This window comes from Somniosus microcephalus, chromosome 13 (genome assembly GCF_052327205.1).
Source record: "Somniosus microcephalus isolate GS21.2 chromosome 13, FLI_Smic_1.0, whole genome shotgun sequence".
In the NCBI taxonomy this organism is placed as follows: Eukaryota; Metazoa; Chordata; class Chondrichthyes; order Squaliformes; family Somniosidae; genus Somniosus; species Somniosus microcephalus.
This window is the reverse complement of record NC_140999.1, coordinates 85,133,795-85,151,793: the sequence shown is the minus strand read 5'-3', so window position 1 is coordinate 85,151,793 and position 17,999 is coordinate 85,133,795. Positions and strand designations below refer to the sequence as shown.

The following is a 17,999-nucleotide window of genomic DNA, read 5'->3' as shown; positions in this document are numbered from 1 at the left end:
GACAGGGGTCAGTAAGGGAGCAAGGACTGGAGCGATTTAGTAAGTTGGATTGAAAGTGTAAAAGGCTGGTGTTCTGAGGGACAAGTGGAATGAGAGAGGAGAGAAAGCTGATGAACTTTCCATTGCTGTCCCCAAGGGGGTTGACCTCTCCAGCGGCCACGCGACCTATCATTTAGCTGGCAACGATCCTGTCGACGCACGCCCCCAAATCGCTGTGGGTCTGCAGCTGAGCTGGCCCTCCATCCGTCCGATGCTGCTGTCTCCTGTTGTGAGATAGCTTGGCCTGCAAGAAAAAGGACGCCGTCTGAGTAAATGTGCAGCCATGTGCTTGCCTGATGTGCCTCCCATAGTTGAACAGCCCTTAATGTATGCAAGGTGTGGAATGTGCATGTGTGTTTTATGAGATGGCCATAGGTCTTGGATGATTTGGGCATTTGGGGTTTTACACCCTCTGGCCACAGAGTAAGGTTGAGATGGAGGGATGGCGAGGTATTGAAAAGCAGCCACTTACCCTGACCACCCAAGTGAAGTCGTTGAACTTCTTCCGACATTGAGTATGGGTCCTGGTCACCATGCTCCTGGAGGAGTCGTGCTGAGCCACCTCCCTCCACACTCTTCTATAGTCGCGGGGCAATGGCCTCCTGCCACTCTTTAGGTAGAGTATTGTTCTTTGGCGCACCACTGCCCCAACCAGAGCCACCAAGGTCCGGTCACTGAAGCGCTGATGCGCTGAGCTCGTTTCCTGGGCCTCTCCATTGTTCTTTGCAGCAGATTTGAAGTTGAGTTCTGTCCAGGCCAAGATTCAAGGCTGCAATGAGCAGGGTGTGGCTGGCGAGCAAGATCGACCCTCCCCTTTAAGAAGTGGCCGGCGCCAGTGTGTCTGTGTTCCATTGCTAACTGACATCACCTGAGTTTCGCCAGTGCTCTGAGTTAGCGCCTCGGTCCTCGGCGTAGCGCCTTAAGAGAGGTGTGTAGCTCCTGATTTAGTGCTCCAATCACCTCCAGGGGTGATAGAAGCCAAGTTTGCAGTCGGAGCCGATAATTTGCACCAGGCGCTAAACTTTGCACCTGACCGATAATTGCACCCCAAACGGGCCGATACCGAATTTCTCCCTGTTTGTCCCTATGCCAATTTCACGTGGCCCAAGTAACAATCCAGAGATTATTACCGTTAAGGTTCTGGTTTTTAATTTGGATCCTAGTTCCTCAAACTCCCTCAGCAGAACCGCATTCCTTGTTCTACCTATGTCGTTGGTTCCTACGTGGACTACGACAACTGGATTCTCCCCCTCCCACTCCAATTTCTTCTGTAGCCGCGAGGAGATATCTTAAACCCTGGCACCGGGCAGGCAACACAACCTTTAGAACTCTCGGTCGCAGCTGCAGAGATCAGTATCTATCCCCCTGACTATACTGTCCCCTACCACAACTACATTTCCTTACACTCCCCCCACTTGAATGGCCTCCTGCACCATGGTGCCATGGCCAGCTTGCTCATCCATCCTGCAGGCTTTTCCCTCATCCACACAGGCAGCAAGAACCTCATACCTGTTGGACAAGGGCAAAGGCTGAGGCTCCTTCAGCACTGCACCTGGTGTCCTCTTACCTGTCTGAGTTGCAGTCACACCCTCCTGCCCCTGACCACTAACCAGACCTGTACCATTAACTAAATTAATGGGTTTAGCTGCCCCTTGGATCAAAGTGTCCAGGTAACTCTCCCCCTCCCTGATGCCCTGCAATGTCTGCACCTCAGACTCCAGCTCAAAAACTCTGAGCTGAAGTACCTCGAGATGCAGGCACTTACTGCAAACGTAGTTGTCTGGGACCACAATGCTCTCCACAAACTCCCACATGCTGCAGTTGTGGCACACCACCTGCCCTGCCATCCCAATGTGATCTTGTCTAATTTAATTAAATTTGTATTTAGGTAAACTTAGTTTACAGTGTAGTTTCTTGACAACTTACTTGATCGAGATTAAGTTAAGGGTACTGAAATTAAATATCTACCTGTAACACAAAGCACTACAAGTAGTGTAGGCAAAAAACAACAACTCCTTCCCTCTCCTCCAAGTTCCCACTCTCAAAATTCCCAAATAAAACACTCTGTTGAAGTCCACTCCATTTAATCCCGCTCTGAGCTCTGTAGAAATGTTTACTTTTATACACTAGGAGCCTCACCCAATTTACAAGTGTTGACTCTGCTCCCCTGCTCCCGGTGATTAGCACCTATTCAAGACAAACACATACAGCTGACTGACAGTTAACTGCCACTGGCAGGCAGCTTCTGTTAACTACAGTTTTTGAAGTTCTAGGTTAAAATTAAAATCTTAAACTAAATTTTACCTTTTACAGCTTCTACTTACCCAATACTTACCAGAAATTCCCACTGTTTCCAAATTCCCAAATAAAACACTCTGTTCAAGTCCACTCCGTTTAATCCCGCTCTGTGCACAATTCAACCCCCTCCACTCAGAATCTTTCTTTGCATGAATATCGGGGCCAATATCTCCTTATATGGCTCGGTGGCAAATTTTGTTTAATAATTGTTTCTGTGAAGCGCCTTGGGACACTTTACTACGTTAAAGCACTATATGAATGCAAGTTGTTGTTGCTGTCTCTACCTCAGCGCATCTGCTACTAAAACCCTCATCCCTGCTTTTGTTACCTCCAGACTCGACTATTCCAATGATCTGGCCGATCTCTCACCTTCCACCCTCCGTAAACTTCATCTCATTCAAAACACTGCTGCACGTATCCTGACTCACACCAAGTCCCATTCGCCCGTCATCCCTGTGCTTGCAGAGCTACATTGGCTAACGGTCCAGCACCGCCTCGGTTTTAAAATTCTCATTCTAGATTTCAAATCTCTCCATGATTTTGCCCCTCTATCTCTGTAACCTCCAGCCATACAACCCTCCGAGATCTCTGCGCTCCTCCAATTCTGACCCTTTGTGCACCCCCAACTTTCTGTGTCCTTCCATCGGCAGCCGTGCCTTCAGCTGCTTTGCCCCTAAGCTCTGGAATTCCTTCCCTAAACCTCTCCGCCTCTCTACCTCTCTCTTCTATGTTTAGACATTCCTTAAAACCTACTTTTTTGTGTCCAGGACTCAGACAAAGAACATCCATGATCTGCTTCCTGGAGTTCTGCTCATATTACAAAAGCACTGCTGTAGTGGTTGCTGTCTGGGATTTTGCTGTCAAGTTTTTGGTTACCTGTTCTGATATCTCCTTATGTAACTCGATGTCAAATGTTGTCTGATAATGCTCCTGTGAAGTGCCTTGGTATGTTTTACTGCTTGGCTATGTATCTTGGTGTGCACAAGAACTGAAGCAACAGATGGATTTAATGATAAGACAGTGTTTTCCGAGCAAAGGAAGAAACTGTTCAAGGCCTGTAAGCACTACCAACAGAACCTTCATGCAGTTCTGGGTTGGACACAAAGGGGGAGAAATTGGGTGGAGCCGCAAACGGGGCGCCAATCTCGCCTGGGCGCCAGATTTTGCGCTGCGATCGTAGCAGCAGCGATCGCCGGAAATTCAGCTTCAGCGCCCCAAGAGGGACACGGGGCGAGGCTCGAGGCGCTCCGTGTCCCTCTTAGGGCGCTGAAACTGAATATCGCAGCGCAGGCACTGCGGCACGGTGCGCTGCGGTACTGCAGGCCTTCCTTCCATTCTTAAGGGGGAGGGGCCTGCACCAGCGCGATGAGCGATCACGAGTGCCGGCAAAAGAGCCCGGCACCGAGGAGAAGTGGCGGGCTCTCGGAAAACAGCTGGCAATGCCGCGGGGGGAGAACAGGAGGCCGGGGACGAAGGTGCTGGCAGGCGGCCGCCGAAAAAAACGGCCGCCCCGCACCTCCACCTTAATTTGCGCCACTGCCGCCACAGGTAGGCCCCGTGAACCGGGCACGATTAGCGAGCGGTGCTACAGAGGCGGTCGCTGCCAAATATCGCGATCGGGGCGGTAGCGGGGCGCTGCGCACACCGATGACATCATCAGTGGCGGCACAGCGCAACAGGCTAACGCCGCCATTAGCGCCCCAGCTAAATATCGCGGGAGGCGTGGCCAGTGGCGCTAAAGCCACTGAGTGCCCTCTTTAGGCGCTAACTGGTGGCGCAGCCCACCGAATTTCTCCCCCAAAGAGTATTATTCATTTGGGTGTGCCATCTAAAATCCAGACAGCAACCACTACAGCAGTGCTTTTGTAATATGAGCAGAACTCCAGGAAGCAGATCATGGATGTTCTTTGTCTGAGTCCTGGACATAAACTGCTGGGTCTAATCCCAATCACTCCCCCCGCCCATTAGTAACTGCTTCCTCTTCACCTTATGACTGACTTGGATGAGCAGCCATAAGAACATAAGCAATAGGAGCAGGAGTAGGCCATTCGGCCCCTCGAGCCTGCTCCGCCACTCAATACAATCATGGCTGATCTGATCTTGGCCTCAACTCTACTTTCCTGCCCGCTCCCCATAACCCTTGACTCAAGATTTGGAATTTGTTGAATAACAGGATCATTATAAAGCTCCTTCAAAATTTTAGTTGTAACTATGTCTAGTTTGCTATGATACAACAAAGGCTAGTTACTATATCAGCAACTGAACTTTACTGGGTGAGTTTCATAGAATCATAGAAAGTTACAGCACGGAAGGAGGCCATTTCGGCCCATCTTTGCCAACAAAGAGCTATCCAGCCTAATCCCACTTCAAAGCTCTTGGTCCATAGCCCTGCAGGTTACAGCATCCCAAGTGCACATCCAAGTACTTTTTAAATGTGGTTAGGATTTCTGCCTCTACCACCCTTTCAGGCAGTGAGTTCCAGACACCCACAATCCTCTGGGTGAAGAAATTACCCCTCAAGTCCCCTCCAAATCTTCCACCAATTATTTTACATCTGTGCCCCCTGGTTTTTGACCCCTCTGCTAAGGGAAATAGGTCCTTTCTATCCACTTTATCTAGGCCCCTCATAATTTTATACACCTCAATAAGGTCTCCCCTCAGCCTCCTCTGTTCCAAGGAAAACAAACCCAGCCTATTCATTCTTTCCTCATAGCTAAGATTCTCTATTCTCGGCAACATCCTTGTAAATCTCCTCTGTACCCTCTCTAGTGCAATCACATCTTTCCTGTAATGTGGTGACCAAAACTGCATACAGTACTCTAGCTGAGGCCTAACACATATCCCACCCGATCCCCGTAACCCTTACACCAACACATATCCCACCCTATCCCCGTAACCCCACGTATTTAATCCCCCTAACACTAAGGGTCAATTTATCATAGCCAATCAACCTAACCCGCACATCTTTGGACCCTACCATTTAATGTGTATTCCCTTTCCTTGTTAGCCCTCCCCAAGTTTGCTGTTGTTTCCATATTTGTTGCTGAGAAAACAAGATAGAAATCCTGCTGGTAGATTATCTTCGCTGTAAAATTTATTTTCTCCTTTATAGTCTTCAGGTTACATGAAAAATAAGCACTTCTTCACTGATACTGACACAGATGACAAAACCGATGTAAGTTGGCTACGAGAGTCTAACAGAAAGACAAAGCCCAAACCAGTGGCTTACAGCAGACAAAAGAAACAAAACACAGCTGAGAGCTTAGGAAAAGGTAAGATGAAAGTCTCAGTCTCATTAAGTTTTGTCTTCCTCATTGTGTGTCATACTCTCTCTCGTACTCGCTCATTTCCTCACACAGTTGTTGGCAATTAAAATGTTTGCATTTTCTAACAGTCAAGAAATTACAAATTGAGATAATTGGAGGCTTTCAGTATTCTCTTTTTTACACACACCCACTCTGTTTAAATACAAATGTTACCTGAATAAAACTTTTGAAATCTAGGTTTTCTTCAAATAATTTTCAAAAACAACTGAGCACAAACTGCTAGAAGCTAAAGAGAAGTATTCTATCAGTACAGCTGATTTATTATGTTGAAGGCGCTATATAAATGTAAGTTATTGTTGTATATCCTGGGTAATCAGATCGACTGCACATGCTCAAACTGCAGAATCTGAATTCAGCTAACAGCGTCACACCTCTGGTCAAAAATATCAAGTTCAAGGCCAGGGTTTGGAAGAGGCTGAGGCCTTCAAGTAAAAAATATTAATGAGGTATTAAAAGACAGTTCAATGAATAAATTGAATGATGTTATTATGAAATTTATTTTTCTTTAGGTCCTATATTTTGGACGTTAGGGGGTAGATTTTCACCGGGAGCAGACTTTGGTCGGCCGGCCAGCCAGCAGAGCGCACTCGCCAGCTGCCCGATAGTCCCCACGGGAGGCCTGGTCTATTTTGTGGGCCGAGTTTCAGTCGCATTTCGGCAGCGGGCTGTGGGTGGAAAACAAGCTCCAAGGGACTGCGCACAGGCTCTGGACTGCAGCAATATTGCCCCTGTTCCATTGCTCACTTGGGATGTCACTTCCTCAGAGAAGTTGAGAAGGGTGGTCAGGCAGAGTCTTCCCCTTTTTAAGTCCATGTTTACTGCTATTTACTAAGTTATTATTATACAAATAATCCTCAAGTTTACTCCTGATAATCAATTCCATTATTTGACATGGAAATGAAGTAAGACTAATGGATCTGTAGTTGCCAGTTTTGTCATTATTTTTGAATATTGGCACCACATTACCATGTTTGCAATCTACTGATACCTCCTCCATGGCCAGTGACTCCTCATAATGTTCGTCAGTGCCTACACATCTCATTGGTAGTCTCAGCCCTCTAGGATTAATGCCTCTATCACTGGGTTAGTTTTTATGACACTTTTTGAAGGAAATGAGAGAAGTTGCGAGGTGGAATATTTATAAAGAGAGTTCCAGAGGGCAAATTAATAATGACTGAAAGATAAGCCGCTGATGGTCATCAAGAAGGTGCAGGGGACAGACCATAATCTAAGGTACCTGAGCCATATGGTTGGCAGAGATCATTAAGTACAAGGAACAAGGTCATGGAGGGATTTGTAAATAAGGACAATGACCTTAAAATCAATACCTTGGGAACAGAGGGTAGTGGTAATGGTCAGGACATCAGGACTCTGCCACAGAGTTCTGGATTCATTGAGGTTTTGTTGATCTCTGGAACGATAAAGCCTATCAAGGAAATGAAAGTTCACTCTGCTCTAAAAGGATAGTGAAAGGAAAAGTGGGTCCAATTCGGGGCCAAAACGGAGTTATTCTTGTGGAGACAGAGGGCATGGCTGAGGTACTAAATGAGTATTTGGCATCTGTCGTCACAAAAGAAGAGGATGCTGCCAATGTCACAGTAAAGGAGGAGGGGCTAGAGGCATTGGCTAAGATAAAAATAGATAAAGAGGAGGTACTTAAAAGGTTGGCAACGCTCAAAGTAGAAAAGTCACCCGGTCCGGATGCGATGCATCCTAGGTTGCGGAGAGAAGTAAGGGTGGAAATAGCAGAGGCTCTGTCCACAGTCTTCCAATCGTCGTTAGATATAGGAGTGGTGCCAGAGGACTGGAGAGTTGCAAATGTTACACCCCCTGTTCAAACAAGGGGGAAGGGATAAACCCAGCAACTACTGCTGGTTGGCTCAGCGCTCAGCAGGGGGCCCAATTTTGTGGGAAGTGTGCAACAGGGCAGAGAGAGGGCACGTCGGTTCTCTGACGTAGCACTGGGGGCCTTAGTGCAGGGGGTCGATAGAAGGAGACAGGTCCTCTAGCCATAGGGAACCAGGAGGCCCTCCAGACAGACTGTACGAAGGTAGTGGGAGCAGATTGCTGAAGCCATCAGTGCCACTAGTCCTTCCCCCAGGACCTGGATCCAGTGCCAGAAGAAATTTAATGACCTCACACGAGTGGTCAAGGTCAGTGAATGCATCTTCAAATGCCATATCCCACCAACTGCACCACTAGCCTCACACACTGCTCAATGCACCACACCCCCATCACTCACCTACCAACAATCTCGAGCAATCACGACTTATACCTCACTCTCATAGCTTCACCTCACCCTCAAACACTTACCACTGTTAAAAGCCTCACATCTGCATCTCACACCTTGCACACCATCCCAACTATTCAAACATGATAGGCACATCACACAAACACATTGCACCGCACTCACTGACATACTTCCCTTTCTCTTGCACGCCAAGGTGGCGCATAACCGGCACCAGCAGAACCTGACCCAGCTGGAAGAGGCAGTTCTGGATATAATTGGAGGGGCCGTCACTGAGGCTGTGGCAATCAGCAAAGTTGAAAGTACTTGATGTGCCTTCAATAACCACAAAACCAGAAGTTATAGACTTTAACAAGTTGGCTTTTAATCACTAAGATCAGAGCTAACATCTCAACACACCGACTGGCTCACAGGAATGAGTCATACAGATCCTGGGATCTTTAAGTAAGAGAAGTCAGGGGCGGAGCCAAGAGCCAAGACCTGGAACCTTCCAGGTTAGTCAGGAAAGAGGGAGTAAAACTATACACCGTGTGGGGGAGGGTAATATACATGAGTGCAAAACGAATACAGGCAAGACAAACAGATTTCATTACATTCACCCCTTCTTTAGATTTAGTCCATCGGGGTGATGTTTCTTAAAAGTTGGTATAAGTGAGTCTGTCAGGAGGTTTTGCGGTTCTCAGTGATCGGCGAAAAGCCGGTTGGGGTGCCTCTAGGGGAGTGGATTCTGGTTCCTCCGCTGTCCGGGCCTCCGCAGTGTCTTCCAGGTTATCTGCAGTGTCCTCCAGGTTAAAGTTGGGTATTGATACCTCTGGGCGTCCTGTCTCTTTTTGGTGTAGGTCTTCCTCGGGTAGTCTCTCATCGTTCTCTCCGCTCCCCGAGGGAGCGAGGGCTTTTATGGAAACAGTGTCCTCTCGCCCGTCAGAGTATTCGATATAGGCGTACTGAGGGTTTGCATGGAGGAGCTGTACCTTTTCCACAAGGGGGTCAGTTTTATGGCCTCTCATGTGCTTCCGCAATAGTACTGTCCCCGGAGACGTCAGCCACGCGGGCAGAGATATGCCCGAGGTGGATTTCCGGGGGAAAACGAACATCTTTTCATGAGGGGTAGCGTTAGTGGCTGTACATAACAGAGACCTTATGGAGTGGAGCACGTCTGGGAGGACTTCCTGCCAGCGGGAGGTCGGAAGGCCTTTTGACTTTAAGGCTAATGTGAAAGCCTTCCAAACAGTAGCATTCTCCCTTTCCACTTGCCCATTACCCCGGGGGTTGTAGCTAGTGGTTCTGCTAGTGGCTATCCCCTTTGAGAGCAAGAACTGGCGCAGTTCGTCACTCATAAATGACGTCCCCCTATCGCTGTGTATGTAGTTCGGCATGCCAAACATGCAGAATAGATTACAGTGACACTTGATGACCGTGGCACTGGTCATGTCTGGGCAGGGAATGGCGAAGGGGAAGCGGGAATATTCATCGATGATATTGAGGAAGTATACGTTACGGTCGGCAGAGGGAAGGGGTCCCTTGAAGTCCAGACTTAGGCGCTCGAATGGCCATGTGGCTTTGATAAGGTGTGCACGGTCAGGCCTGTAGAAACGAGGCTTGCATTCCGCACAGATGCGGCAGGCTCTGGTCATTGCCCTGACCTCCTCGATGGAGTGGGGCAGATTGCGGGACTTTATAAAATGGTATAGTCGGGTGACCCCTGGGTGACAGAGGTCATTGTGGAGACCCTGTAATTTGTCCGTATGAATGCTGGCACACATTCCCCGCGATAGGGCGTCTGGGGGTTCATTAAGGGCTCCCGGCCTGTACATAATATCATAGTCGAACGTGGATAGTTCGATCCTCCACCTGAGTATTTTGTCATTCTTGATTTTCCCCCTTTGTTTGTTATTAAACATGAAAGCCACCGACCGCTGGTCGGTGAGCAGGGTAAAACGTTTGCCGGCTAGGTAGTGTCTCCAGTGCCGCACTGCCTCCACTATAGCCTGTGCCTCCTTCTCGACAGAAGAGTGCCTGATTTCAGGTCCCTGAAGGGTTCGGGAGAAGAAGGCCACAGGTCTCCCAGCCTGATTGAGGGTCGCAGCTAAGGCAAAGTCTGACGCATCGCTTTCGACTTGAAAGGGGATGCTTTCGTCCACTGCACACAGCGCAGCCCTTTCAATGTCCTGTTTGATACTGGTGAAAGCCTCCCGAGCTTCAGCTGATAGTGGGAAGGACGTCGATTTAATGAGGGGTCGGGCCTTATCAGAGTAATTGGGCACCCATTGGGCATAATACGAAAAAAATCCCAGGCACCTTTTTAAAGCTTTGGGATTGTGTGGCAGGGGCAGTTCCTTTAGGGGGCGTAATCGGTCAGGGTCCGGTCCAATTACCCCATCTTCCACCACACAGCCGAGGATACAGAGACGGGTTGTGTTGAAGACACATTTGTCTTCGTTGTAGGTTAGATTCAGCTTTAGGGCAGTTTTTAAAAATCTCGCAAGATTTAGATCGTGGTCTTGCTGGTTGTGCCTGCAGATAGTGACATTGTCCAGATAGGGGTAGGTAGCTTGTAGTTTATTCTCGTCAACCATGCGGTCCATCTCACGTTGGAAGACCGAGACCCCATTTGTTACCCCGAAGGGCACTCTGAGAAAATGGTAGAGGCGTCCGTTCGCCTCAAAGGCGGTGTATGGGCGGTCCTCCGTTCTAATGGGGAGCTGGTGATACGCGGATTTGAGGTCGATAGTCGAGAAGACTCGGTATTGCGCAATCTGGTTGACCATTTCTGATATGCGGGGTAAAGGGTGGGCGTCCAGCTGGGTATAAATATTAACAGTCTGGTTGTAGTCAATTACCATCCGTTTCTTTTCGCTATTTTTAACTATGACTACTTGGGCACGCCACGGACTGGTACTGCATTCAATAATGCCTTCCCGCAGGAGTCTGTCCACTTCCGCCTTGATAAAGTGTCTGTCTTCCAGACTGCACCGTCTACTTTTGGTCGCTATGGGCCTACAGTTCGGAGCGAGATTAGCGAATAAAGAGGGCGGGCTGATTTTTAAGGTTGATAGGCCACAGACTGTGAGTGGTGGCTGGGACCCGCCATATGCTAGCGTGACACTTTCGTGGTGGCACTGGAAGTCCAGGCCCAAGATTACATTAACACAGAGTTCTGGCATCACAAGGAGTTTAAAATCCTTGTAGTCCGTGCCTTTTACAGTCAGTGTTACCACACAGTAGCCCAAAATGTCCGAAGTGTGGGGCTTAGCAGCCATAGCAATTCTGCTCCATGTAGGGGTTACCGTTAATGAGTGCCGCCGTACCAGGCTAGGGTGGATAAAACTCTCGGTACTCCCACAGTCAATTAAACATTTAGTTAAATTCCCGTTTACCTGTATGTCCATCATAGATTTTGTCAACGGGTGTGGCCTGGATTGATCCACCATGATCGAAGCCACTGTTGGGCCCTGGGCGGCCGTTGAGTCGGGAAAAGATGGCGGATCCCAAGATGGCGGCACGCACGAGGCGGTGACGGAGTTGGAAATCGGATTCCACCTGCAGACTTTGCTAAAATGCCCCTTTTTCTTACATTTGAAGCATGTAACGTCCTTCGCTGGGCATCGTTGTCTGGGGTGCTTGGCCTGGCCGCAGAAGTAGCATTTCGGGCCTCGAGACATTGCCGCTGTAGTAGGACTCCTGGGTGAACTTCTGTGTGGGGACTCCGGCGGTGTAGAGCTGGTCTGAGACCTGGATGGGGAAGATGGCTGATTCCAAGATGGCGGCCCGCTCGGCACGCATGAGGCGGTGAGAGCCGCATGGCCGGAAGAATAAGAGTCAGAGTTTTTCTGGGCCATGTCCAGCGATTGCGCAGTGGCCACTGCCTTTTTTAAGTCCAGGACCTCCTTCTCCAGCAGTCTCTGCCGGATATAATTCGATTTGAGGCCCGTGATGAAGGAATCGCGGACCAATTCGTCAGAGTACACGTTGGCCGTCACGGCCTTGCAGTTACAGTCCCGGACCAAGTCCTTTAGGCCCTGTAAGAAATCGTCCATTGATTTCTCAGGTCGCTGCCTGCATGTAGCCAGCAGATGTCTGGCGTACACTTCGTTTACTGGCCTCTGGTATTGGGCCTTCAGGATAGTGATGGCCTCCGTGTAAGAGGTGGCGTCCCGGATGAACGAATAAATCCGATGACTAACGCGAGTAGTCAGTAGACTCAGTTTATCTACCTCGCTAGCGGATGAGGCCCTCGCGAAGAGTTCGAAGCATTTGAGCCAGTGTCCAAATTGATTTGATGCTTCAGCAGAATGTGGATCCAAGTCCAGACGCTCTGGTTTTAGGAGTCGATCCATCCTAGTATTCTTTAGTGATTAAAATTGATGTGCCTTCAATAACCACAAAACCAGAAGTTATAGACTTTAACAAGTTGGCTTTTAATCACTAAGGTCAGAGCTAACATCTCAACACACCGACTGGCTCACAGGAATGAGTCATACAGATCCTGGGATCTTTAAGTAAGAGAAGTCAGGGGCGGAGCCAAGAGCCAAGACCTGGAACCTTCCAGGTTAGTCAGGAAAGAGGAAGTGAAACTATACACCGTGTGGGGGAGGGTAATATACATGAGTGCAAAACGAATACAGGCAAGACAAACAGATTTCATTACAGTACTGATGATGACGGTATGCTCATACCTAATCCTTCTTCTCACATTGCATTTCCCCCTCATTCCACAATTCAATTCAATTCAAATCGCTTTATTGGCATGACAAGTTACATCTTATGTTGCCAAAGCATCGGAAAACATTCATGTTTGTTCACAAAAATACAGATCTATCCATACAGTGTATAAACAGATATATCCCTGAGTGTATAAATATATACTTTCATATGATTTATATATACTCTTTTCTTATACTTACTGGTTGTCCCTCTGTTTATGGCAAGCTGTAACATAGTGTGCCGCTAGTGTTATGCAATTTCTCTCTTCCCCTAGTAGGTATGGGAGTTTTTGGTCGTCATTCAAATTTCTGAATTCCGGGCATATTTTTGTGAATTTTGGGTAGAAATTCTCCCTTATGCCCTGATATTTTCTACAAGCTGTGAGGAAGTGCATCTCTGTCTCCACCACTCCCTGACTGCAGTGAGAGCATATCCTGTCCTCTCTTGGTAGCCGGGTCTGTCTGTGTCTACCTTTTTCGATCGCCAGGTTATGTTCACTAAGTCTGTACATTGTCAAAGTTTTTCTCAGTTACAAGCTGCTGATGGTGTAAGCATGCACATCTTGCTTTCTCCTGCTCCCCTCACCACAACCCGACCCTTGTGCCTTTCTCCTTTCAGATACCCAGGAACTCCAACACCCAGGCACCAGCTCAGAAAATGGCACTGTGTGAACTTTAGAGGGTAGGATAGAGGCAGGATCTGCATGTGGTGAGTCACCGGGCATGAGTGAGCTGCAGCCAGGGCAGGTGGACAGGGAAGCACAGGTGCCAGCTCACCGGAGGGCGAAGTTGCACACGAGTTCTGCTGCAGAGGACGCGGATGATGACTTTGATGGGGGTGGCCATCAGAAGAAGGGTGATGGGCATGCACACAGAAGTGATTGGTACAATGGCAGGCCTGCCAGAGAGCCTCTTGTCACTATCAAGGAGCATGGAGGAGGCTGGCTCCAACATTGCATGGAACTTTGCGCGGAGTTTGGAGCCCATGATTTCCAGGATGGAAGTGATGGGCAACTCCATTAGAGCACTTGTGGACCCAACCATGATGCTGGATGTGAAGGGCAGACATCGAGAAACCAGAGTGCAGAAGACATCCTGAACTCGAAGCCTCCATCAGCGGCTGTCAGCTATCTTCTTTCTACCTCGGTAGTGGGTAAGCCGGGCAGCGACGCGACCAGAAAATTGGCCGTGTTGGCTGTACAGACGGGGAGGGAAGACGGAGGAATAAGGGCGGTGAGATCGATCGCGGCTGGTGATAAGGGCCGGGCCGCATTCGGGCCGAAAGGCACAGCGTCTGGGGGCAACTGAAGGCACGAGAGTCGCGGTGAAGTGGAGACAGCTGTCCGTCTGCCATGGTACTTTGATGTACGGGACAAGAGTGATTATTCCTCCCAAGTTAAGGGAAAGAGTTCTAAAAGAACTGCATGAAGGTCATCTGGGGGAAGTTAAGATGAAAAGTCTTGCTAGGGCTTATGTATGGTGGCCGGGTATTGACCAACAAATAGAGGAGTTGACGAAAAGCTGCGCTGGGTGCCAAAAAGTGCAAAATGCACCTCTGATCGCACCACTACACCCATGGGAATGGCCTTCAGCCCCTTGGCAATGCGTACATATTGACTTTGCTGGTCCATTCATGGACTCCATGTTCCTAATTGCGGTGGACGCACATTCCAAATGGCCAGAAGTGATCAAGATGAATACCACTACTTCAGAAAAGACAATTGCGGTGTTAAGAACAATATTCGCAAGGAACGGATTGCCAGAACAGATCTGTTCGGACAACGGACCACAGTTCGTGTCGGAAGAATTCCAAAAATTCTTAAAGAAGAATGGGGTGAAACATTATACCTCTGCCCCATATCATCCGGCGACAAACGGGTTGGCCGAGAGATTTGTCCAAACATTCAAAAAGGCAATAAAGGCCATGAACGATGACCAGATTCCGCTACAGCACAAGGTGGACAATTTCCTAATGGCGTATCGAAACGCCGCTCATGCAGTGACTAACCAAAGTCCTGCCATGATGTTTTATAACAGGAGGTTGCGGTCCAGGTTGGACTTGTTAAAACCAAATGTGCGGAGGGAAGTGGAAAACAAACAGTTCCGGCATATTAATAACACGTCCACTCGAAGTTTCGAAGTAGGACAACCAGTGTTGGCAAGGGGCTATGGGAACGAAAAATGGCAGTCCGGAACAATTCGGGCCAGACAAGGACCTCTGATGTACACAGTAGATATTGGTAACAATGTGATAAGGCGTCATGCGGATCAACTGGTAGAATCAAGAGCAAGGGTCGAACCCATGGTTGCGACAGAGGCAACTGTGGAAGACGTTAATGAACCTAAAGCATCTACCTCGGCAGGGACTGTACCTGATGATGACGTCCAATACATAGGAAACCAACAAGAAGAGTCACCTCAGCAACAAGAATCAGAGACCACTGAAAGGCGTTATCCAGACCGAATCAGAAGGCCTCCTGAGAGACTGAACCTTTGAACTGTTTATACCTGAAGTTATATATGTTATGATGTTATGTTAAATGGGGATATGACTATTAAGCTAAAAAGGGAGGATTGTGGTGTATGTAACCTGTTCCACCTTAAGAGAACTTAAGCCTGTTCCACCTTAAGAGATGTACTACTTTCTCTGGCTGCTGTATATGTAGTACCGGTGGTGACCACCGGTATATAAGCACTGTGTAGTAAGATTGTATTTCATATCGTCCTGACCTCCAACCAGTAAAGACCTGTTGAACTTTAATCTTGTAGTCTGTGTGTTATTAATTACAACTAGAACACACAGACTTTACAGAACCGGAAGCTGATGATGCGCTCACGGACAGCCCGTCCATAACTCGGATTTGCAGGCTCTCTCCTCCCTTCCTCCTCCTCCTCTTCCTTTTCCACCTCTTCCTCTTCCTCCTCCTGAGAACCCGTGGTGGTAAGGGCTGCGCCCTCATGATGACCAAGTTTTTGAGTACTGGAGAGCTCTTCCCAAGCGGTCAAGGCAGTGGAACCGTTGCTTCAGCTCCCCGATGGTCTGCTCGATGATCTCCCTCGTGGCAGCATGGCGGTCATTATCTGATTGCTGTCACGAGTGGTGGGGTTGCAGAGGGGATCATTAGCCAGGTGTAGAGCGGATAGCCCTTGTCTCTTAGCAGCCACCCTTGGGTTCAACATGGTGACTGGAAGATTGCTGGCACAGCGGACTGGCGCACGATGAAGGTATCATGACTGCTGCCAGGATACTGGGCATTCACCATCATGCCATGCTGGCCGTAGTCGCACACCAACTACACATTGAGTGGTAGCCTTTACGATACATCTCAGCATTGATATGTGGCGCTCGCAAAGCCACGTGTGTGTAGTCAATGGCACCCTGCATCATGGGAAGCCCGATTTCCTGGTAAAGCCATGTCTGTGCTCCTCCTGCTTCCCTCTTAGAGAGGAGACAATGAAGTCCCTTCTCCTAGAGTACAGAGCCTGTGTGACCTCCCAGGTGTAGTGATGGACGGCAAACTGAGAGCTATTTGCTACGTCACCTGTTCCAGCCTGGAAGGATCCAGTGGCAAAAAATGCCAGGGCCACAGTCGCCTTGAAGGGCCACTTGCAGAGCCTTCGTCGCCCTGCTCTGAGGCTGCAGGTCTGGCTCCAAGAGGTGGCAGAGTTCTGTGACCACCGACTTGTTGAAGCGGAGTCTCCGAATACACTACTCCTGGTTTTGGTGCAGGTAGGAGAAGTGCTCCCTGAAGACCCGAGGTGGGTAAGGCCTCCTGATGAGAGCCCTCCTACCGCTCCTGCTCCTCCCTCTGCGAGCGGCTTGTCTTCTTCTTTGCTGCCTCTGCTCCATCTCCCTGTCATGCTGCAGTGTGAGGAGGACTGCAACTAGAGGCCCCATGACTGGAAGCAAGTGGTGTAGTCAGAGGCCTTCCAGTAGCAGCCACCGCCACCTCAACGTCCAGCAGTACTCCCTGCACACTTTAGCCACTTTTGAAATGTGTTTCAGTAAGCCAGAATTCATACAAACTCAGCAAGCGCTGGTACAAGACAAATAATCAACTTTCCTGCAAGTTGGATGTATCCCTTTAAATAGCGCTGGTGAGGGATCCCTTGTGCAGCTGAACACAGGTTCAGCTGTGCTTGTTTAGGAGAGGGCATTGATTGGAAAGGTGACATCCAAAATGGCAGGTTGTGCATCTAATCAGTGTTGCACGCTTACTGATGTCACGATCTGGCTACTCTGCATACTGCCTGCGCTATCACCCTCACCAAGATAGCTAACAGCGCAGGACGTGCTGGAATTGGGTAGAAGTGAGGCAGCCGCATTTTCTTCTCCAAACCAGCCTTAACTACTGCCGCTAAGGTGCTGAATTTCGTGTCTCATTATTCCACCTGTGTAGTGGCCACCTTCTGGGACAACATGTTGAGGCTTTCTTTTGCAGCTATCATGATGTCAGTCAGCTGGAACGGTTACATATTTTTATACAACCTTGTTATATTGATGTGACAGCTCAGGGCAACTATGATATTGTCTCCACTTGACAATGCCATATTGTGGCTGACAAGGAAGTTGTGCTGGCCAAGAGGAAAATGATATGACAGAAACTGTCTTGAAAGGACAATGGTACTAGGTGATTTCCCCTTTTCTGCCCCCCCGCACATCGAATGACAGGACTTCTTATTTGAGTGTGCAGTTTGAATTACTTTCAAAGAATTAAGACCATACCTCACCAGCAGGACATCATTCTTTGAATGTAAAATATTGTTCAGCTACTGGCTCAATTGATCACTTATCCTTTTCAGACACTGTTGATTGTTGTATATGTTGTTTTTAACCATTATATTGAATATTTTAACTATTATATATTATGGAAATAATGCCCTGGTAGTGTATCTCATTGATTTTCTTTCTAAATGTTGTAATGATTATATATTTTTAGAAAAAGTGGCAATGCCGCACTGGAGTCATTGTGAGAAAAAGTCAAAGCCCAAAAAGGTAGGTGATTGTACAATTAGTTTTTTTAAAAAGAGGAAAACGAATATCATTGTGGTTGTTCCTTATGTTTTAACAAAGTGCAGTAGAAATATACTGGGCTGTTGTTGCACTGCAGCAGTTGTTGATACCTGAGACCGCATGAAGAATGTTGCTGATATTGGATTGATATCAGAATGGATATATCAGCTGTGATATTTTATCAATTTATCTCTTGTACAGAAGCAAAGTATTAATATGTTTCTTTTATATGCAGAAGATCCGTTGAATATAGTGTTTGAAACACAGAAAACAAGGTTTCACTTGTACAATGGATTATTAGACACTTGTTCATCGTGGATTATTACACACTTGCTCACTGTGGATTATTACACACTTGTTCAACGTGGATT

At 48.1% G+C, this 17,999-nt stretch overlaps 1 protein-coding gene across 1 annotated transcript in view; it reads left to right on the top strand.

Moving 5' to 3' along the window:
* Nucleotides 1-17,999, top strand: part of LOC147108459 (uncharacterized) — a 777,120-nt gene that overhangs the window by 203,409 nt on the left and 555,712 nt on the right. The window contains exons 8-9 of the mRNA XM_086005101.1: nt 5,450-5,609; nt 17,555-17,610. Of these exons, the coding sequence (XP_085861227.1) occupies nt 5,450-5,609; nt 17,555-17,610 (216 nt within the window). The remainder of the gene's footprint in view (nt 1-5,449; nt 5,610-17,554; nt 17,611-17,999) is intronic.